Source organism: Microcaecilia unicolor, chromosome 9 (genome assembly GCF_901765095.1).
Source record: "Microcaecilia unicolor chromosome 9, aMicUni1.1, whole genome shotgun sequence".
NCBI classification, from domain to species: Eukaryota; Metazoa; Chordata; class Amphibia; order Gymnophiona; family Siphonopidae; genus Microcaecilia; species Microcaecilia unicolor.
The window spans coordinates 46,180,367-46,203,938 of record NC_044039.1 but is presented as its reverse complement, the minus strand read 5'-3'; the positions used below and the strand labels follow the sequence as shown (position 1 = coordinate 46,203,938).

The following is a 23,572-nucleotide window of genomic DNA, read 5'->3' as shown; positions in this document are numbered from 1 at the left end:
CCCATTAAACACCCTAGTACGTAAAGGGACTAAGTGAGACATAAAAGCCTATAAAATCCAGATGAAAAGCCATCTAATCCCAGGGCCTTACTTGCCAGTAAAGACTTAACCGTATTACAAACTTCCAGGGGAGAGATGTCTGCTTTCAACTGAGCTCTAGTATTCGTTGATAGGGAATTGACAGTACCTAAATATTTAGCTATAAACACTGAGGCAGCCCCACCTTCTTGACTGTACCTCAAACTGCACAAATCCCTGCTGGATATCCCTTTGTTTATATTTTATTATTAATGCTTACTATACCACTTAAACTGACCGAGCAGGACAAAGATGTGTACATACTACATAAATAAGAAAAAAAAAAAAAAAAAGGAACGCCATTATTTGACAGGAGAGAGCAAACCATTTACTCGAGAACTACATAAAAGAAACAGAGAAAGGGAACAGGGGAAGGGACCAGTATCAATATCGAAGGGAAAAGACAAAAGGAAAGAGGGATAGTCAACAAACCTACTAATCTGGGACTCCGAATGCCTGTGTGAAAAGCCAAGTCTTGAGCTCTGATTTGAACTGCTTGAAAGAGGTGCTACCGCAAAGGGAAAGAGGAAGATTGCTTTTTCTTTCCTTCTCCGTACATTTGGAACAGAGTGTCTTGTTGATTCTAGATATGCAGTTTTGGGACTACAGAGTATCAAACGATGGTCGTTAATAGAACGGAGGACTCTAGCTGGGGATGTTAGAGATGACAGATAATCAGGTAAAACCCATACAAAAAGCCTTGAATGTTAGTGTAGCAACCTTGTAAATGATTTGTTGGTGGACCAGTAACCAGTGGAATTGATTTAATAGCGGGGAAGTGTGGTCATAGCAGTGAGTGCAACATGTCTAGTGCTTTTGACATGGTGAACCACAACATCTTACCACAGCTTATCGATTATTTTGGAGCCAGTGGAAATGTATTAGCATGGCTGAGAGGCTTTTAAACCTCAAGAACCTACCAAGTTAACTCCAGCTCAAGCTTATCACCTCTTTGGAAGGCAGACTGTGGTGTGCCAGAGGGCTCCCAACTTTCGCCCACTCTCTTCAACATAATGTTGATTCCTCTGGCCACTGCCCTTTCCAAACTTGGACTCAACCCATTTATTTATGCTGATGACATCACAATCTTTATTCCTTTTAAGAAAGACCTAAGCGAAATAACAAATGAAATAAGTCTTGGATTGCACACCATGCTTGATTGGGCCAACTCATTTAAATTTAAACTCAATACTGAGAAAACTTATTGCCTAATACTCTCCTCTCCCTATAACAAATTCACACCCCCAACATTAATCACTCCTGAGCTTGCCTTGCCAATCTCAGAGACCCTAAAAATATTAGGTGTCATTGTTGATAGAAACTTAACACTGGAGCATCAAACGAACTCTACAACCAGACAAATGTTCTTCTCTCTTTCGAAACTAAAACGTGCCAAACCATATTTCCCTACAGAAGGATTTCGCAAGTTGGTTCAATCACTAGTCATAAGCCGCCTTGATTACTGCAATGGTACAGTGGTGGAAATAAGTATTTGATCCCTTGCTGATTTTGTAAGTTTGCCCACTGACAAAGACATGAGCAGCCCATAATTGAAGGGTAGGTTATTGGTAACAGTGAGAGATAGCACATCACAAATTAAATCCGGAAAATCACATTGTGGAAAGTATATGAATTTATTTGCATTCTGCAGAGGGAAATAAGTATTTGATCCCCCACCAACCAGTAAGAGATCTGGCCCCTACAGACCAGGTAGATGCTCCAAATCAACTCGTTACCTGCATGACAGACAGCTGTCGGCAATGGTCACCTGTATGAAAGACACCTGTCCACAGACTCAGTGAATCAGTCAGACTCTAACCTCTACAAAATGGCCAAGAGCAAGGAGCTGTCTAAGGATGTCAGGGACAAGATCATACACCTGCACAAGGCTGGAATGGGCTACAAAACCATCAGTAAGACGCTGGGCGAGAAGGAGACAACTGTTGGTGCCATAGTAAGAAAATGGAAGAAGTACAAAATGACTGTCAATCGACAAAGATCTGGGGCTCCACGCAAAATCTCACCTCGTGGGGTATCCTTGATCATGAGGAAGGTTAGAAATCAGCCTACAACTACAAGGGGGGAACTTGTCAATGATCTCAAGGCAGCTGGGACCACTGTCACCACGAAAACCATTGGTAACACATTACGACATAACGGATTGCAATCCTGCAGTGCCCGCAAGGTCCCCCTGCTCCGGAAGGCACATGTGACGGCCCGTCTGAAGTTTGCCAGTGAACACCTGGATGATGCCGAGAGGGATTGGGAGAAGGTGCTGTGGTCAGATGAGACAAAAATTGAGCTCTTTGGCATGAACTCAACTCGCCGTGTTTGGAGGAAGAGAAATGCTGCCTATGACCCAAAGAACACCGTCCCCACTGTCAAGCATGGAGGTGGAAATGTTATGTTTTGGGGGTGTTTCTCTGCTAAGGGCACAGGACTACTTCACCGCATCAATGGGAGAATGGATGGGGCCATGTACCGTACAATTCTGAGTGACAACCTCCTTCCCTCCGCCAGGGCCTTAAAAATGGGTCGTGGCTGGGTCTTCCAGCACGACAATGACCCAAAACATACAGCCAAGGCAACAAAGGAGTGGCTCAGGAAGAAGCACATTAGGGTCATGGAGTGGCCTAGCCAGTCACCAGACCTTAATCCCATTGAAAACTTATGGAGGGAGCTGAAGCTGCGAGTTGCCAAGCGACAGCCCAGAACGCTTAATGATTTAGAGATGATCTGCAAAGAGGAGTGGACCAAAATTCCTCCTGACATGTGTGCAAACCTCATCATCAACTACAGAAGACGTCTGACCGCTGTGCTTGCCAACAAGGGTTTTGCCACCAAGTATTAGGTCTTGTTTGCCAGAGGGATTAAATACTTATTACCCTCTGCAGAATGCAAATAAATTCATATACTTTCCACAATGTGATTTTCCGGATTTAATTTGTGATGTGCTATCTCTCACTGTTACCAATAACCTACCCTTCAATTATGGGCTGCTCATGTCTTTGTCAGTGGGCAAACTTACAAAATCAGCAAGGGATCAAATACTTATTTCCACCACTGTATATATGCTGGGTGCAAAGATTTGCTTCTAAAAAAAAACTACAAACTGCCCAGAATACAGCTGCTAGGCTTTTTTATGGTAAATCGAGATTCGAAAGTTCCAGACCACTGCATGAGAAACTGCACTGGCTTCCTGTCAAGGACCACATCGCTTTGAAAATTTGCACTCTGGTGCATAGAATTATCTACGGTGAAGCCCCAGCTTATATGGACACCCTAATCAACCTGCCACCTAGGAACTCTCACAGATCAGCTCGTTCGTACTTAAATCTCCATTACCCAATACTTTGTGGCCTCAAGTATAAGATCACCTACGCATCCTCCTTCTCCTATATTAGCACTCATTTGTGGAATGGTCTACCTAAATTGGTCAAACTTACCCCTGATCACCGGACCTTCAAAAAGCACCTCAAGACCTTTTTATTTGGAAATGTTTATGCTCCAAACCCGCCTGGCATCTCTTACTTCTGAACTGTAATTGTCACTGTGGCATTTTGATCACCACTACTCTTTCTCCTTTTCTCTCCTTTGCTATTACCCTTTCTCTCTTTCACTCCTATGAAATTGATTGATTGCTGAATTGTTGTATGTTTTTGTAAACTGTTTTAAGCCGCATTGACCCTGCCCATGGGTGGGAAAATTGTGGGATATAAATGCTATAAATAAATAAATAAATATTAGACGAGCAGCAGTGCTTTGAAGGATTTGTAGAGGGTTTTTTTTAGTGATACTGGGGCAGTCCAGCATAAATTACATTGCAATAATCCAAACGGGAAGTAAAAAAGGAGAGAACAAAGGCATGAAGCTGGTTGGTATCAAAACAGTGACGAATTGCACACAATTTCCAAAAATTAAGACAACAAACTTGAGACATGTGAGAAATTTGTAGTAAGAACGATAAGGATGAGTCATAATACCTAGGTCACGAAAAATGGTTCCTGGGGAAATGAGCGTTCCAAACACTTGGTTAGGGGAAGATGATTTTCTGGTGCATTAACACTCCCAACAAGCAACTGTTTTGTCCGTATTAAACACTAAGTGGTGTTCTTTCAACTATAACGCAACAGATTCAAGATAGGATTGTAAAGGTTTAAGTGACGAGGATAGAGGGGAGGTAGGAAAAAGCACAATATCGTCGGCATAAATATGGACTGAAAAGCCAAAAGACTGAATTAACGTAGCAAGGGGACAAAGAAAGACTGAAAAGTAGGGGAGAAAGAATTGATCCTTGCGGGACAACACAGTACAGCACTTGTTTCGCCGAGACTGTATCAGAAATATGAACACGGAAAAGACCAGTCGGAAAGAAAAGAGATAAACCAAGAAAGTATAGTACCAGAAAGACAGAGTGCAGACAGGTGTGAGAGAAGGAGAGAGTGGCCAACAAAATCAAAAGCTGATGATAGATCAAGAGGGATTGCAAGAACAATTTTATGATGTTCAAAATGCATAAGTAGCTCGCTGAGGGCTGCCATGACAGTTTCGGTACTGAACTGTTTTCTGAATCCGGACTGTCTGGGGTGAAGGGCTAGTGTTTTCTGTACAAAGAAGGCGAGTTGATCAAAAACTATTTTTTCTAGAATTTTTGGCATGTAACAAATTAGAAATGGGGCAATAAAAGACTACAAACTGACGGGTCCAAAGTTTTGTTTGTTTGTTTTAAAAGAGTAAGACTAACTATTGTAAGTTTCCAAGGTTCTGGAAATTGCCCTGATGAAAGGCTTATATTAATAACAGAAGAATAGGCAGACGTTCTAAATTTGCAATCTTCAACCAAGATGAAGGGATAGGGTCTCCATAGCTTTGAGTAGTTTTCATTGCAGCTATGGTTTTCTGTAAGGACGAGAGTGTTTGTGCTTGAAATGTGGACAAGTAGAGAAACCCAAGGGATTTGGACATAAAGAAAAGTTGGAAAGTCGGACTTGGTCGGTGAATGGAATGGGCGAAAAGAATGATTTCACTAATGTGTTAGCTTTTTCCGTGAATATACATGCAGATGAAGTACAGGAGGCAGACCGTGCTATAGGTGAACTATTTAATTGCTTAAATATTGAATAGAGATCCTTAGAGGACTTGGATGATTTAGAAAGCGTTTTCACAATGAATGCTTTTTGTTCTGTCTTTAGTTGGTGATTATAATTACAATGTAACTGACAGCATTTCTCCTGATCTGCTAAAGAACCTGACTTTTTCCAGAGTCGTTCGGCCCCATGATATTGTTGTTTAAGCAAGCAAAGACCAGGGTGTATCAGGCATGACGTTTAGAGGAATGATGAGAGATAAAAATCTTGGGAACAATTGTGTCGAGACCCTGTTGTAAAATGAAGTGCCAGGTATCCGTTTGCTCACCTAAAGATTTGGAAGAGAAATCGGGAAGGACCGAGAAAAGAGATGGAGAAAGAGTATTAGGGTCAACCTTAACGAGAGCCCTAGTCCATCTACCATGGATTGTAGGAGGCCTCTGGGTGTCACTGAGAAAAGAAAGTTTAAACTGAATTAAGGAATGGTCTGTACAAGAAAGAGGAGTAGCTGAAAAGGAAAATGGTAAAACTTTTGAATCCTGTAACGCAAGAACCAGGATTGGTATGGCCAGCTTTGTGGGTAGGGAAAGAAATCCACTGCTGTAAAGAGAGGTTCGAAATAAAGTCACATAAATGCTTTGATCTATAATTATTGAACTCATCAACATGAATGTTAAGTCACCCAAAATCAGCAGATTTGGGTACTGAATGGTGTATGGTGGCATCTAGAATTGCTTGCTGGCAAGATTCCCATCCTTCAGCAGTCAGCGAGGGAGGGCAATAGAACAAAAGAATGTATAGTGGATTTTGTATGCCTAATTTTAACACTAACATTTCAGGACAGGAGAAGGGGGAACAGATATCTGTGACATTCAGATATATGGTACGAATGATGGCTAGACCACCGCCTAGTCTCGAAGTGTGAGACGTCGAGAAAGTCTCGTATCCTGGAGGAAGAGAAGAGGAAAGATTCTTCCTCTGACCACAGCCAGGTTTCAGTAAGATAAAGGAGAGAAAAATTGTTTTGTTTCAAAAGATCTTTAAATCAGGAAAGACTTAGAACGAAGAGATCGACAATTAAGAAGACCATTAGAAAACGTTGCTGACAAACAGTGGTTCTAATTGATGGAATTGTAATAGGTAAATGAGTGGGAAGAGGAACCACCATAGGAGAAAACATTGTCTGTGCCATGGTGGAGCCGGGGGGTGAATGCCCTATAGCACAGGAATGGGGATATTAGAAAAGTATGTATCAGAGGCTGATGCTTTCCAAAAAAATGAAATACCACAATAGTAATGGAAATGGGACTTGATATACCGCCTTTCTGTGGTATTTTGCAACTACATTCAAAGCGGTTTACATATATACAGGTACTTATTTTGTACCCGGGGCAATGGAGGGTTAAGTGACTTGCCCACAGTCACAAGGAGCTGCAGTGGGAATCAAACCCAGTTGCCCAGGCTCAAAGTCCACTGCACTAACCACTAGGCTACTCCTCCACTCCCAGGATACTCACCAGGAAGGGATCACACGAGAAAGCAAAGGAAAACATGTCTGAAAAATGACAGACCAAAAACTTTAAAAAGAACTCGATGAGTGCCCCAAACAACAGGCAGGAGAAAAACAGGCTCTTTAAATAGTGCACAAGTAAGCAGCTCCATTAGCATCCTTACGAGAGGGAGGTCATGTGACAGCGATAAGTCCCTCTCTTCCTTCCTTCCTTACTGACTTCGATGCCTGGCTCTCCGTTTTTCTTGAACCCTCATCTCCGTCCCTCATTCCTGGAGACTTTAACATACACGCTGACGACCCATCCGACTCTTACGCTTCTCAGTTCCTCACTCTGACATCCTCCTTCAACCTCCAGCTGAGCTCCACCATCCCTACTCAACAAACTGGCCATTGTCTTGACCTCGTCCTCTCCTCTACCTGCTCACCCTCCAAATTCTGCACCTCAGCTCTTCCTCTCTCCGATCATCACCTGATCACCTTCACACTTCATCACCCTCCCCCTCAGTCCCGCCCAACACTAACCACTACTTTCAGGAATGTCCAAGGCTGTCGACCCTCCCACCTTATCCTCTAGTATCTCTAATCTCCTCCCTTCCATCATGTCTCCGAGTCTGTTGACAAGGCTGTCTCTGCTTACAACGCCACTCTCTCCTCTGGACACCCTTGCACCATCCATCCCCAGTCCCACAAGGCGTATTAATCCCCAGCCCTGGCATCCGATACCTTCGCTCCTGCGCCCGATCTGCTGAACGCCTCTGGAGGAAATCTCGCACCCATACCAACTTCATTCATTACAAATTCATGCTATCCTCCTTCCAGTCCTCCCTATTCCTTGCCAAAAAGGACTATTACACCCAATTAACTAATTCTCTCGGCTCCAATCCTCGTCGTCTCTTCGCCACCCTCAACTCCCTCCTCAAAGTGCCCTCAGCTCCCACCCCCCCCCCCCTCACTCTCTCCTCAATCACTGGCTGACTACTTCCGCGACAAGGTGCAGAAGATCAACCTCGAATTCACTACCAAGCCACCTCCTCCTCTTCACCCTTTAACCCACTCCCTCAACCAACCAACCCAGGCCTCCTTCTCCTCTTTTCCTGATAACCCACTCCCTCAACCAACCAACCCAGGCCTCCTTCTCCTCTTTTCCTGATATCACCAAGGAGGAAACCACCCACCTTCTTTCCTCCTCAAAATGCACCACCTGTTCCTCTGATCCCATCCCCACCAACTTACTAAACACTATCTCTCCTACTGCCACCCCGCCCTCATCTGTCAAATCCTCAACCTCTCTCTCTCCACTGCAACTGTCCCTGACACCTTCAAGCATTCTGTAGTCACACCACTCCTCAAAAAAAAACCATCACTAGACCCTACCTGTCCTTCCAACTACTGCCCCATCTCCCTCCTACCCTTCCTCTCCAAGATACTTGAATGCGCCGTTCACAGCCGCTGCCTTTTCTCTCCACTCATGCCATCCTCGATCCGCTGCAATCCAGTTTTCGCCCTCTACACTCGACAGAAACGGCACTCACTAAAGTCTGTAATGACCTGTTCCTTGCCAAATCCAAAGGTCACTACTCCATCCTCATCCTCCTCGAACTATCTGCCGCTTTTGACACTGTCAATCATAATCTACTCCTTGCAGCACTATCCTCATTTGGATTCCAGGGATTTGTTCTCTCCTGGTTCTCCTCTTATCTCTCCCACCGTACCTTCAGAGTACACTCTCATGGCTCTTCCTCCACCTCCATCCCGCTCTCTGTTGGTGTTCCTCAGGGATCTGTCCTTGGACCCCTTCTTTTCTCAATCTACACCTCTTCCCTGGGCTCGCTGATCTCATCTCATGGTTTCCAATATCATCTTTATGCTGACGACACCCAGCTTTATCTCTCCACACCAGACATCACTGCGGAAACCCAGGTCAAAGTATTGGCCTGCTTATCCGACATTGCTGCCTGGATGTCCAACCGCCACCTGAAACTGAACATGGCCAAGACCGAACTCATCTTTCCACCCAAACCCACTTCTCCTCTCCCTCCACTCTCTATTTCAGTCGATAACACCCTCATCCTTCCCGTCTCATCTGCCCGCAACCTCGGAGACATCTTCGACTCCTCCCTCTCCTTCTCTGCGCATATCCAGCAGGCAGCCAAGACCTGTCGCTTCTTTCTCTATAACATTAGCAAAATTCGCCCTTTCCTCTTTGAGCACACCACCCGTACTCTCATCCACTCTCGCATTACCTCTCGCCTTGACTACTGCAACCTACTCCTCACTGGCCTCCCATTTAACCATCTATCCCCCTTCAATCCGTTCAGAACTCTGCTGCGCGTCTATCTTCTGCCTAGACCGATGTATGCGGTACCTGATCGGAAGCCAGTGAAGTGACTTGAGGAGAGGGGTGATATGAGCATATCGGTCTAGGCAGAAGATAGACGCGCAGCTTCTCTTATTAACCTACAAATGCACTCGATCTGCAGCCCCTCATTACCTCTCTACCTTCATCTCCTCTTACGCTCCTACCCGTAACCTCCACTCACAGGACAAATCCCTCCTCTCAGAACCCTTCTCCACCACTGCCAACTCCAGGCTCCGCCCTTTCTAACCCAATGCTTGGAATAAACTCCCTGAGCCCATACGTCAAACCCCCTCCCTGCCCATCTTCAAATCCTTGTTCAAAGCCCACCTCTTCAATGTCACTTTCGGCACCTAACCATTACTCATCTATTCAGGAAATCTAGACTGCCCCAATTTGATTGACTGCACTTTTTTATCCTTTAGATTGTAAGCTCCTTCGAGCAGGGACTGTCCTCGTGTTAAATTGTACAGCGCTGTGTAACCCTGGTAGCGCTTTATAAATGTTAAGTAGTACTAGTAGTATGACATCAGCAGGGAACCGCTTGTGGTAGGGAAAGCAGAGTCTTGAAAACAGCGGGTTTGCATACAAAAGACAGCACAACTGTAACTCATACAGCAAGCACAGATAAAACAGGAAGGAAAAAAAACGGACTCTTTAAATACAGATGTCCCATTTTCTCCTTTAATGCATAAGATAGCCATCAACTTTTAACGATGTTTTAGGCATCTAGCCAACCATCTTCTTGGTATATTCCCAAAATCATAATACATTTGTTGGGAAACTTGCAACTTTTATGCAAAATCATTCACTTGGAAGCGACTAAGATAACCTCTTAACTGCTATAGCTTAATATATGCTTTATGCTATCCAATCCGTTTATGTTGAGCCTCATATATAGTAATTTGTTGATAAAGCTTCCTCTCCTTAGTTACCTTTTAAGCAACAAGAGCTTCCCCTCAATATCATATTCCACTGCTTGCATGTAATTCGAAAATGGCGCCAGTTTAAACAGCTGTTCCTTGTCGCCCCTGACCTACTTTTCGCTATTTTTCAGTACCTTCCGTGCTTCAAAAGGCACAGCGAATCTTCAACTCATCTGCTCCCAAAAGGAAACATAAAGGGCCCTCATTGGTTAACGGGCTGAGCAGTGGCTGAGTGGGGAACCAGGATTCGCATGGTGTTCAGCCCCGCCTCCGCCTTATTGGATCTGCAGCCCCAACTATGTTGTCCTCTAATCTTCTTTTTATTTTGTACCTCACCATTTTGATACATGTTTCATTTACCACTGTTGTATCTGGGATCAACTTTATTCCACCAATCATTAATAATAGAAGATTATCCAAGCATTCCTCGCACCCCAATGTTTTCCACGCCTTCTCCATTCAGAAGCCTGTTGGGAATTCTTCTAATTCAAACTCTCCTAGGATAAGATGTCTTAAAAACATTATCACCTTAAAAAGATTCCAGAAAAATCGCTTGGACATCTGCTGGAACAGTGGTTGAAAAAAAGAACTGGGCCTTTCTGACAGTTATGGAGAGCTGTGTATCGAACGGGCCCACAGGTTAGGGCGTTGACAACAAAACATGCAGAGACCGAGAATCGTTATCATTAAAGTGCTCAACTACCTGCATAAGGAAGAAATCATGCGGGGTTATAGACTGAAGCGAGACTCCCTTACATATGAGGGATCCCAGATAAAGATCTTTCAGGACTATTCGGCAGGAGTGCAGGAGCAGAGACGCCGTTTTCACCCCATTTGTTCTGAATTGGCTGCTAAGAAGACCAGATTCATGCTGCTTTATCCAGCCATCTTGAAGATTCATCATCTGAATCAGTGGCGCTCTTTCCAGACTGTACAGGAGGCTCAGCAGTTCCTAGATAGGGATGTGAAAGAGCCCGACACATGAGATAAGTACTGGGTATGAATCTGACTGGACAGTCGGGTGGCCCCTTCCTACTCTTTGTGGGGGGGACCACGGACCTAGAAATGATGAGCAGTGTGGGGGTTGCTTGAAATTTGTGGTTGTGAGTTAACTGTTAATGTTTTCTTTTTTTTTAGAAGGACAGATATTATGGTAAGAACCCAGAGAGGTTCCAGTGGCTATGGGGACATTGGTTTTGTGAGGACCACCTGACCCTGAGTTCGGTGGCCGCCCTGAGGGGTGGGGTCTGTGAAATGGGTAGGTGCTGATAGACCAGGGGCTTCCAGGGGCGAGAGAAGTCCGAGACAAGAGGGAGACTCTGAAGAGTCACGGGGGGAGAGGAGGGGGGGGTGGGAAGATGGGTGGGGGGGAGGGTGGGAGTTGGAGACAGGGGGAGTAGAGGAGGTAGGGATTAGGGGGGGTACAGAACACAAATATGCACGCAGTGAGGATGTGAAGGATGAGTGGTGTGATGAAATAGTTTTGATAGAATGGATGGATGTACCGGGGAGGTGGTGGCTGGGACACTTCGCCGTTGAGATTACAGGAATATTGCATGGATGCATTGACAGATATGTAGAGACTACATGGCTCCACTACAGGTTTTAACTTGGAATGTGGGGGGTATTCATTCACCAGTTAAGAGGCAAAAAATTTTAAAAACTCTTAATGATCAAAAGGCGTCAATCGCATTTCTGTAGGAGACGCATTTAACACAGGCAGAACACACCAAACTGAAACGCTGGTGAGTAGGCGAAATTTTTGACTCTCCAGCAGTGGGAGGGAAGGGAGGAGTGATCACATTGGTAAGAAAAGGTATACATGTGGAGGTTGTCAAGGTAGCGAGAGATGACAAAGGGAGATATGTGCTGGCATCTGTAGTGTTGGATAGACAACCGGTTATACTTTGTAACATCTATGCACCAAACACATTCGAAAAACAATTTTATACACAGCTTATCCGTACATTGCAGGGTTGGGAGGGATACCCATTATAATGGGGGGAGATTTCAATGAGGCGGCAGATCCGGCATTGGACAGGTCTAAACCAGCGGGGAGGGAGCTGCCCGGACCTTGGAGGGGAATAGCGGCGCTAGAAGAGGCATTTTTGAATTCAGAGGCTAAATTCCTGGCTAAACTGTTAGCTAATAGGTTGGCCAGGTATCTCCCTGCTTTGGTGGAGGAACCGCAGGTGGGATTTGTAAGGGGAAGGAAAATAGCAAAGAACATGCAAAGAATAATTCTAGCTTTGGAAAAAGTGCAGGGGGATGGAACACCAGCATTGTTAATTAGTTTTGATGCTGAAAAGGCTTTCGACAGGGTGGACTGGGGGTTCCTTTACGAAACACTTAAGGCGTTTGGGATGAATGGGATTCTTTTTACAGGCTGTTAGGGCTTTATATACTGACCCTCGGACGCGAGTCCTGGTTAATGGCCTAGGATCAGAATGGTTCCCTATAGGCCGGGGAACGCGGCAGGGATGCCCTCTTTCTCCACTCCTTTTTGTGTTAACACTTGATCCATTGATACGAGAGATTAGCAATAATACAGATATACAAGGAGTGCATATTCGAGATAGGGAATTCAAAATCGCGGCATTTGCCGATGATTTGTTGGTGTTAATCACAAATCCAAAGAGTTCCTTGGGATATCTCATGGAAAGCATAAGGGAATATGGAGATTTTTCGGGGTTTCACTTAAATGTTATGAAATCTGAGGCCCTGGCGAGTCCAGAGGTCAGGAGGGCGGATTGGGAACGGTTCCCGTTGCGCTGGGTGACTGGGTCATTCACGTAGTTTGCATCCAATTAACATTAGATCCAGCACAATTATATGCCTGTAATGTTCCCCAGTTATTGCAAGACACAAAGGCACAGCTGGCCAAGTGGATCTCCTTGCCATTGTCACTGATGGGAAGGATACATTTATATCGTATGCTGGTGTTCCCGAAGTGGTTATACGTGTTGCAAACACTGCCAAAACGGTTATGGAAAAAAGATTTAAAAGCCCATCAGAGACAGGTAAACCGCTTTTGCTGGGCGGGGCAGAAATCAAAACTCAAGTGGGACAGCCTTGGCGGGACCCAGGTGAGTGGGGGATTGGGGATTCCCGACATGCGCACATATAACCAAGCATGCCTCTTACGCCATTTGAGAGATTGGGTTTTGAGCACGGCTACATACACTGATACACATTTGGAGCGCTTGTATTTTAGCCCCTGGCACCTCAATTATCTTTTGCACGCAAAATTTAGTAATCTCCCGCAAGGTGTAAAACATAGCTGCCTTTTGCAGCCTCTGCGATACCTGTGGCGAGATGTAGCGGGACTTTTGGGGCATAATCCGCAGCATAGTGTATTCTTACCCATTACGGGCAATGGGGAGTTCTTGCCTGGGAGGGAAAATAAAGTCTTTCGAGACCTGGGGAAAAAGGGAGTGATACTTCTAGAGCATTTCTTACAGAGGGATGGGAAAGTCATGACTTACCTAGAGTTTGAGAGGCTCTGTGCTGGAGGAATTTTAGCGAAACTAGCTTACTACCAATTATCACACTATATACATGGCCTCCCCGCCGCAAATCTATTACCAGAGTTTGGGATGAGTATCAGGGAGCTCCTGGCCGGGGATGCAGCAGGACAAATATCAGTGTCATGGTTTCACAAGGTGCTGGCAGGGAAACAACCTAAAAGAGATGTTAAGACGTTAGCTAAGAGATGGAGCCAGGAGGCGGGAAGTAGAATAGCAGAGGGGATTATATTAGCCGCGCTTCAGGGAGGCGTAAGGGTGGTGCATAGTTCTGAGTTACAGGAATGCCACTTTAGAACTATACACAGGGCATATTTCTCAGCTAAGCAGGCGTGGTATGCGGGAGTGGTGGAAACCAGTGAATGCCCCAAGTGTGCAGTAGACAATGCATCGTTTTTCCACGGTGTGTGGCAATGTAGGGTGATACAGGGGTTCTGGTCGGCTCTCTCTCGGTTCCTAAGTTGGGCCCTTGGATATCGGGTGGACCTGTCCTTTGAGCAGGTGCTATTTAGTTCAGTGACTGCTTGGAATAGAGGCTCATTAGAGGAAAAGATTTTTCTTAGAAAAGTCTGTATTTTGGCGAAAAAGTGTACTCTCAACCATTGGATAATGGATAAAGGCCCCTCCTATTGGTACTGGAGGAACAAGCTTCATGAGCTGATGTTATGGGAAATGCAGGATGCCCGTAGCTCACCAAAGAGGCGGCAGCGGTTCATAAAAGTATGGGGGGCCTACTTGCATAAAATATCCCCAAGAGCACGGAGTCAAGTATTGAATGTTTTAGGTTAGTCCGGATGCATGGAAGAAATGGGGTAGGAACGAATGAGCTGAGAATTTGTGTTAAACCGTCAATGCTGGAAGTCAAAGGTGGTGTGAGTGGGGGGGGGGGGGGGGGGGGGGTGTGGAAGCCTCACTGATTACTGTCATGTTCGATACAGTACCCACACAAGAGGATTGGGAAATCAAGTTGTTGCATGGGGGGTATGTTCTGTGTCTTTCATATGCTCACTTGCTATTAATTGTTATTATAGTGAATGGGGAAGGGGATAGGCAGGAGGGAGGGAGTTGGGGGGGGTAAGGGGGAGGGAAAGGTTGGAAAAGATACGGGATAATGTTTAGTTGGCATTGGGAGTGCTGCCGTATGGTATGTTTATGCTTTGAGCTTGATTTTCTGCAAGTATACAATGTTATAATATGCGTAAATCCTAATAGCAAACTTTAACAAGGGGCCCCTGAACATGTACAGCACAATGGTGACATATTGCGACAGGGGGCTATAAGAGCCAAAGCCCCTTGCGCAACATTGTCTGCATGATATTAAACGTGTGGGATACTGTTGGGAGTTTACTGACGACATTGCGGTGTTTGTGATGGGGGTGACATTATGCTATATAAAGGAATAAGCAGGTTGGAGGTTTAATATTGGTAAGCACTTGTTGGAGTTATTGCATAAAGTTGGGGTTGGAATGGGAATGGGGTACAGGGAGGGGATGGGTTGGGGGGAAGAAAAGGGGGGGAAAATTGTATGGAGCTACATGTTTAAGGAATGTTATATCGTGATTTTAATTGCTGTATCTAATGTAATTCCATCAATAAAACAGATTGAAACATAAAAACATTATCACCTTAAAGCTCCAACCTGCTCAATATCACCAAATACGTGTGGGCTATATTAACGCTAGATCTGTTGTTAATAAGGTTGATATTATAACTGACTGGATTACAATTGAGAACTTGGACCTTCTCTTCATCTCTGAAACTTGGATCCACAGCTCTTCAGATCCTATTTTGTTAGATCTGTGTCCCGCAGGTTTTAAGATTACAAATTGGACTAGAACAGACAAGAGAGGTGGTGGTATAGCGTTAATCTATCGCTCTCTATTTTCTGTTGAAACATTCGCCGAATCCATCCCGCCTTACCTAGAAATTTCATCTATAAAGATACGTCGTACTGCTCTTTGTGGCTACCTGACTTGTGTTTTGTTCTATAGACCGGCTACCAACTGGAACAATAGTCAATCTTACCTCATGGATTTCATCTCCGCTTCCAGTACCAATAACTCTAATATTCTTATTCTGGGTGATTTAAACCTACACCTTGAAGTTCCATCTTCAAGTAATGCTTGCCAATGTTTGGACTTCCTCAAACTATGGGATTTCTTATGGCCCAGTATGCAACCAACGCATGTCAAAGGTCACACTGTGCACCTTATATCCTACAAATTCCTCGATGACAAGAATTTCTTTTTGTCTGGTATCAAAGTGGTCTGAGGTGCCCTTGTCTGATCACTATAAATTAAATATCACAATACATTGGTTGAAGTCGGGTTTCTCTATTCCCCGTGAACCCTCTTCCTACTACTAAAGAGGAGAAGTTGACCCTAAATCATTCTGGAAACTGTTACACAATATTGATTGGTTAGTTCGCCCAGATTCCATTGATTTCCTTTCGGCGTGGGACATCAGATGTCGTTCAGTACTCGACGTCTTAGCACCTTTGCAACTGAAAGCATCCTACACGCGTAAATCCACACAATGGTTTAATCAGGACATGAAGCCATTAAAAACTCAAACACAGAGATTCGAGAAAGCATGGTCCAAATCCAAAAATGAAATAATGCCTACTGCTTGGAAACTACAGCGACGAAAATATAAACATGTTATTAATTAAGCTAAGAGACTATTATAAACAACAAATTACTAAATCTAGTAAAGACCCTAGGAAACTTTACCTAATCTTAAACTCACTCCTCACTGCACTTTTATCACATCAAGTTGAACTTCCTTCTGCTGATCAGCTTGCAAGGTATTTCCATGAGAAAATACTCACTCTGCGCAACTCACAGGACCACTTTACCACAGATATTGACGACTTTCTTAATGACCTTGATCTCTCCGCTGGTCATTGCCCAGCAGATCGCTGTTGGGTCAACTTCGCGCCCTTGACTTCAGAGACTGTGGCGCAAGCACTTAACAGGTTTTCCAAAACTTTTTGTAAACTTGATATTTGCCCTAATTACCTAATGTGTTCTCCACCATCCTGTTTAATTACTGACCTCACATCTCATCTAAATTTTATGCTTCAGGAAGGACATTTCCCAAAGGTCCATGGTAATACTCTACTCACCCCAATACCTAAGGACCCGAAGAAAAAAGCAAATATCATTGCTAACTATCGTCCAGTTGCTTCTATCCAGCTACTAATCAAACTAATGGAAAGTATGGTCAATACTCAGCTTTACTTGTTACTTGGACAAATTCAATATTCTTCATGAGTCACAATCAGGTTTCTGCACCCAGCATAGCACTGAAACAGTTTTGATTACTCTGTTATCCAATTTTAAAAAAGCAATCTCTGTTGGCAAAAATATCCTTCTGCTGCAATTTGATTTGTCCAGTGCGTTCGACATGGTAGCCCATACCATCCTTGTCAGTATATTAGATAAATTCGGTATCGGTGGCAAAGTTCTCAATTGATTCCAGGGATTCCTATCTTCCAGGTCTTATCAAGTCAAAGTGAACTCCACTCTTTCACCACCTTGGAAACCTGTCTGTGGAGTATCGCAAGGTTCTCCTTTAAGTCTGACACTCTTCAACATTATGATGATTCCTCTCGCTAATGCATAAACATGGCCTCAATCCTTTTATTTATGCTGATGATGTAACCATATCCATCCCTTTTAAGACCTCATGACTGAAATTTCTGGCATAATCCAAACCAGTTTTTCAATTATGGAATCCTGGGCTAATGCGTTTCAATTTAAACTCAACAAGGATAAAACACAATGTATTGTTTTTTCTTCACAACATAACAAATCAATTCCCAAGGCATTGGTTACTCCTGCTTATACCCTCCCAATCTCAAGCAGTTTGAAAATTCTTGGGGTCACGTTGGACAGCCATCTGTCACTTGATAGTCATGTTAATTTGATTACGAAAAAAATGTTATCATTGCGGAAGTTTAAACGCATCAAACAACTCCTGCCAAGAGATATTTTTTGAACCCTGATACATTCATTGGTCCTAAGCTACATCGATTACTGTAGTGGATTATTCGCTGGCTGTACACTCTACATTCTGAGGAAGCGCCAGACGGTTCAAAACACCGCGGCCAGGATCATCTTTGGAAAAACTCACTTCGACGGTGTGCAGCCTCTCCGTGAGAGTCTTCACTGGCTGCCCATTAAAGACCGTATTGAATTCAAAATCTGAGCCTTAACACAAAATTATTTACAGAGAAGCACCAGTTTACACGTGTGATTTGATGGATTTACCTCCCAGAAATTCATCTGTGTCATCTCATACTTATCTTATTCTGCACTATCCTTCCTGTAGGAATCTAAAGTACAAGTCACTCTATGCTTCATCCTTTTCATACATCAGCTCGCAATCCTGGAATGCCTTGCCGAGACAACTGAGAGAGACATCGGATCACCTGGCATTTAAGAAATTACTAAAAACTTATTTGTTTAGTAAAGCCTATCCAAAAGCCCCCAGTGCTCTTTAAACCCCTATTTCCGTTTATCAGATTTCCCGCCTTTTTACCCTTGTCTGCTTTCCTTTTGTTGCTCCCGATTTCCCATCCGTATTCTCTTATTTAGCTGCTTACGTTCTGTATTTACTTTCTATTTTACTATTATATCCTGTTGTATTATGTAATTTTACTGTAACTTTGTTAGCCACATTGAGCCCGCACATGCTGGGAAAATGTGGGATACAAGTGAACCAAATAAATAAATGGAAAATCCTTCCCTAACAGTATGGAAGCCTCCGCTGTCTTATTAACAGTGGTGTTAGAACTAAAAAGTTTCTCTGCTTTCTGAAGCAGATGTGTGTCTTGTATCAAGACAATATCACACTGCAATCTGCATAACTCTAATCAATAAACCCCTCTTACAAGGTGAATTAAGGTCTTTAACATTATAAGATACCATCTTACAGTTATAATCTTTTACCTTTTGCATACCCCTTCGTACCTGACCCCCAGACCTTCCCCGATAACCCTCCCTCTACCACCCCTTTGTTACACACCCTCCAAACCCTTCATTTTACTCTCCTTCATCCTGACCCTCGGAGATCGGTCAGGATACAATACCAAAAGTAGCTGACTCCCACCTCTAGGTAGCTGCATCAGGATGTCCCTTACAGCCCCAAATGCCACCCCACATCACATCATCCATTTAACACCCCCAATCATACATATCCAAACCCCCTCACACATTTCACCTTTTGTAGCACTCCTAGCCTTACGTTTCTTACACAGTCCAGCAGGGCTAAAGCATATATCTAGCCCCGTCCTTCCTGAGCAGAAACAATCAATCAATTAACGACCTCTGTCCCCTCCTTGTGAGAAGCTCTATGCAATCTCTTATCCTTGTCACTGATGGGGCAAACTAACAGCTTCAGAAAATCGAGCTACCACTCTAGTCTCTTCAGTAAGATTCTCAGCATTCAAGTCCACAAAGGCCGCCCATGGCTCCCTTGGTGTCTTTACTTTCTCTGTGGCTCCATCAACCGTGAATGCCAAAGCAAAAGGAAACATCCATTTGTAGCGATATCCAGCAGGTATCGCAGGTATCTAGTGACAAGTGGCCTAGGCCTAGTGGTTAGAGCATCAGTCTTGCAATCCAGAGGTGGCAGGTTCAAATCCCACTACTGCTCCTTGTGATCTTGGGCAAGTCACATAACCCTCCATTGCCTCAGGTACAAACTTAGATTGTGAGCCCTCCTGGGACAAAGAAATATCCAGAGTACCTGAATGCTACTGAAAAAGGTGTGAGCAAAATCTAAATAAATAAATAATATCCCTGCGCCACTGCAGAACAACAGGGGCCAAATCTTGGTAAAGTTCCAGTTTCACATCCTTCCACTGAAGATTATTCCATTTCCCGGCATATTGAAAAAATCTCTTCTTTCAAGGCATAACTGTCGATGCACATAAACAATATCCCAAGGTTTGCTCTCCACAAGGCTATATGTGCTCTCTCAATAGGCACAACTGGCAACTGTTCTCTACAGTAACATACTAATTGTAGTAGGTCCTGGCAAACAGCTTGTGCGACCGCCCAACAGCCCTTAAAAAGTTTCATCTTCAGTGAGTCTCACATTACACCGCCTCAACTGGTTTTCTACATCTTCTAGTTTCTCCCGTAGTTCAAGTTCACCCTTTTCAAACGTTTCTATCTTAGATTGGGAGTATTTCACAGCCTCCATCACTCCCTCCACTTTTGAATCGGCTTCATCCTGCCTTTGGCCAAGCTCACATAGTTCCTGTTTAATTTCTGCCAGTACTCAGTGAATAATCTGCCTGTACTGACTGCACCTCTGCTTTCAGTTCCTAAGTATTTGTATAAGATCCTCAGCCAAGCCGGCAGAGTTCTCGCACTTCGCTCCTAAACTTTCCATGTCTCGACTGAGCTGAGCTCTCCAGGTTCTTCATGGCCGCCAACTAAATCTCCGCAGTAGCAGTCTGGGATCTTGGTATACTCGCTCCTGTCTTACCACTCATGAAGTGATAACTTTCTAACTTGTGCCTTGGTGGACATGGCACTATGTCAGAGGGTATCGCTCACTTTTTAAGTTTGGAAAGCGCCAAATGAGGGAATTTTAGCAAAAAAATGTACGCTGCCTCATAGGAGCTTCACACCTGAACAGCCATCCACAGCAGTGATGTCACTTCTCGTTCATGCAATTTTAAGGGAACACATATCTTTTGTGCCATCATAGCCACTACAGACCAAATGAGAACTAGATAATGTATCTGTGACATTCCTGCTATGCTAAAATATATGCTCCCATAGGTTTAGGGTATTTGTGCAGAATCTATTTAAAAGACTGAACCAATACTGAAAGTTTTGATGAATATAGGATATGGCTGTCAAGTGCCACTTTTTTGATTACCTGCATACAAAAAAATATGTTTCTTTTAACAGTACAAACATAAGTACAGCAAGGGATATGACAGTTGACATATCAGAAATAAGTCATTAAAATCATTAAGAGAATGAATATGAGGGTACATAGTGAAAAGAAAAGAGAGAAAAAAACTGTTTTCATTAAACCTGCTATAAAGGGACATATCAGCAGAGAGACCATATTAAAAAAGAAAATGAAGACCAATACTAGTGGATAAATGTTGTTGCCAGGATGAAATGAGGGGGGGGGGGGGGGGGGGGGCAAGTAACTAATGGTAAGATGAAGATGCAACCAGTAGAAGAAACCATGGGAGAAAACAAAGTTTTCTTTTATCCAAGTTAAGGTTCAAATGGTAATCACTAATGTAAAAGTCACTTCTATTCTTCAGTTAGGAGATTTGGAGGCATATTTTCAAAGCACTTAGCCTTCCAAAGTTCCACAGAAACCTACGGAACTTTGGAAGGCTAAGTGCTTTGAAAATGAGCCCCTTGGTGAAAGACAGCAAAGGAGAGAAAAGAAGAAAGGAAAATGATCAGAGCATTAACAGAACAATAAAATCCTATACAATAATGAAGACCTTGAAGTGTATATCATCAAATTAAAAGAAAAAAAGGAGATGAATTTATCTATCCTCCACCAACTGCTTTCCGTGGAAAACTGTTTTCAGAAGTAGGGAAGGCTTAGTGTTCATTGCGGGAGAGAACAAAGCACATTTTACCTCAGCAATGCATTTAGGACACCTCCAGTCTCCTTTGGGCACTTCAGAAAGTGGTGGGATGAGGCAGAAGGTGTGATAACTATCATCACACCCATCACACAGCAACAATCTGTCCTCGCAGTCCCCTCGACCACAGAACAGACAAACATACAGATCAACCTGTAATGAAAAGGGAAGATACAACACATTTATATCCAAAATGGATCCGAATTCAGGTCGTTTCTTGGCAGATATGCTGCATATTTGTCACTTTTGAACTGCACTATCTCAAATTCAGATATATCTGAGAACCACGCAAGAAGGTAATGCCAACATGAATTTCCAATATCAATGTCAGGCTGATGTGAAGAAGTGACAAAACAGAAGCAGGCCATGCTCCAACTACATCACAAGAGGCGCTCCCTCATGGTTGCAACCAAGGAGGTTTGATAACAGGAGACAGCATGAGCCTATATGGCCCATTGTTTTGGGTGTACCAAGATGGCAGTGGCTGCACTGAGGAGAATTAAAACCTCTTGGGTGGACTGGGAGGATACAGTTTCTGCCTTGTGACATCATGCCATTTCCCAGTTATCAAACCTCCTTGGATGCAACTCCCTCAGGGGAAATATCAGACTAAGTCTTTTACCAAACATCAACAGAAATCATGATAATCCATGAAGAGCATCTACTTAATGCAGTGAATGAACAATCTGATCAGCTAGCTTGCTTGAAAAAACTACAACATACATCTCACAAACTAAATGGACTTGATACAAGAACTGAAAAACTGAGGAGCAATAAAAGTCAAGGCTGTTAAAAACAAAATAATTTTAAATAGTGCAATTAAAAACCTAAATGAAAGAAGAAAAAAAAAAACCTTCAAGGAACAAAGAACAGAGGTCACAAGGAGTGGTGTGGGAAGATGGAACTACAGTGAAGCAGTAGTTTGAAGCATGCAATGATTGTACTAGCATGGGGTCTATAACTGTACTTAAAAGCATTAGCATGAAGGAACAATATCTTACAAAGTTGACAGACAGGGTGCCCTTCCGTTGCCTCATTTGCATGCCAAAAGCTTCCAGCTTGGGGTTTTTGCGCTTTAACACCTCCTCTGAAAGAAAAGAAATTGAATTTTCAATAGCAAGTTTCCATCCAAATTAGAAAATTCTGTTTTGCAACAAAAAGTGAAATTTAGTCATAAATGATCATTTTTGTTCCCGAAGTCCAGCTGCACCATCTTGACTATTGGGCTGCATTCCCTTACTACTAGCAGATGGAGGTAGAGAAACTGATTTTCCCAGCAACATCACCGGTATAAAGGCTGCTGCTCTGTGGAAAATTCCAGTATGCCTCTACCAAAGCAGAAGGTCCCTTAAACCACACTCATGCCCCATAAACCACTGCAGCTATAACAAATCTCAAAACCAGAAAACATTTTTAATTTTTTAAATAAAAACACTACTACTGGAGGTCACGTGATGCAGTGAGCAGCAGCGGACGTGTTTCGCTTCAGCTGCTCAGAGCCACGCCCACAAATTGTAGTTTTTGCCGACCCTCTGACTTAAAAAGCTGCCTGTTGAGAGTGCAGGATCTTCCCCGGCTTATAGACAAATATTTAACTAGATCAACGATGGCTCAAGTGGTTAAAGGCACAAAACGGGAGGAGGACAAGCAGAGACCCGGTGAGCCCAACATGGCAGAGGTTTCACCAGCGCCCTCTCCCCCCCCCCCCCCCCCCCGGCCGCGCTTATCCCAGAGATCACAGCAGCCGTTGTGCGAGGGCTTGACCCCAAGTTCAAACATCTGTCGACGCAGCTTGCGGGCATCACGGCCTTGACGACGGAGCTGACATGCCGCACAGGAGAGCTGAAGGCCAGGGTGGCGGAGATGGAGGATGGACACCAGGAGCACGCGGGCGAACAGGAGCGGTTGTCCCGTCTTGTCCAAGAGTGCTCTGAGAAGGTGGAGGGCTTACAGAATCGCTCTCGGCGGGACAACCTTCAATTTGTGGGCTTTGCGGAGTCTTCATCAGACGCTAACCTGAAGCAAACGCTCTCTATTCCTCTACTCCCCTCCTCTTCTCTGCCCTTCTCTTGCGCCTTATGGAATGCCCGCTCTATCTGTAACAAACTCCCCTATATCCAGGACCTCTTTATCTCGCGTCACCTCCATCTGCTCGCCATAACAGAAACCTGGCTCTGCCCTGATGACTCTGCTTCAGTCGCAGCCCTCTGCCATGGTGGTTATCTTTTTTCACATACTCCTCGCCCTACCGGTCGCGGGGGCGGTGTTGGACTACTTCTCTCTCCCTCCTCCAGATTTCAACCCCTTCTTCCACCTCAATCTCACTGTTTTTCCTCCTTTGAAGTCCACTCTATCTGCCTTTTCTCTCCTCTGCCTCTTCGAATAGCGGTCATTTATCGTCCCCCTTTCATCCTTTCTCAGTGACTTTGATGCCTGGCTTGCCTTCTTC

At 44.0% G+C, this 23,572-nt stretch overlaps 1 protein-coding gene across 2 annotated transcripts in view; it reads right to left on the bottom strand.

The window, feature by feature from the left end:
* The window catches only part of KDM5A (lysine demethylase 5A), a 461,230-nt gene that overhangs the window by 304,974 nt on the left and 132,684 nt on the right, over nt 1-23,572 (bottom strand). For both annotated transcript variants that reach the window (XM_030214276.1, XM_030214277.1), the window contains 2 exons: nt 22,125-22,210; nt 21,118-21,276 (listed from right to left, as the gene is read on the bottom strand). In XM_030214276.1, coding sequence (XP_030070136.1) covers nt 21,118-21,276; nt 22,125-22,210 — 245 coding nt within the window. The remainder of the gene's footprint in view (nt 1-21,117; nt 21,277-22,124; nt 22,211-23,572) is intronic.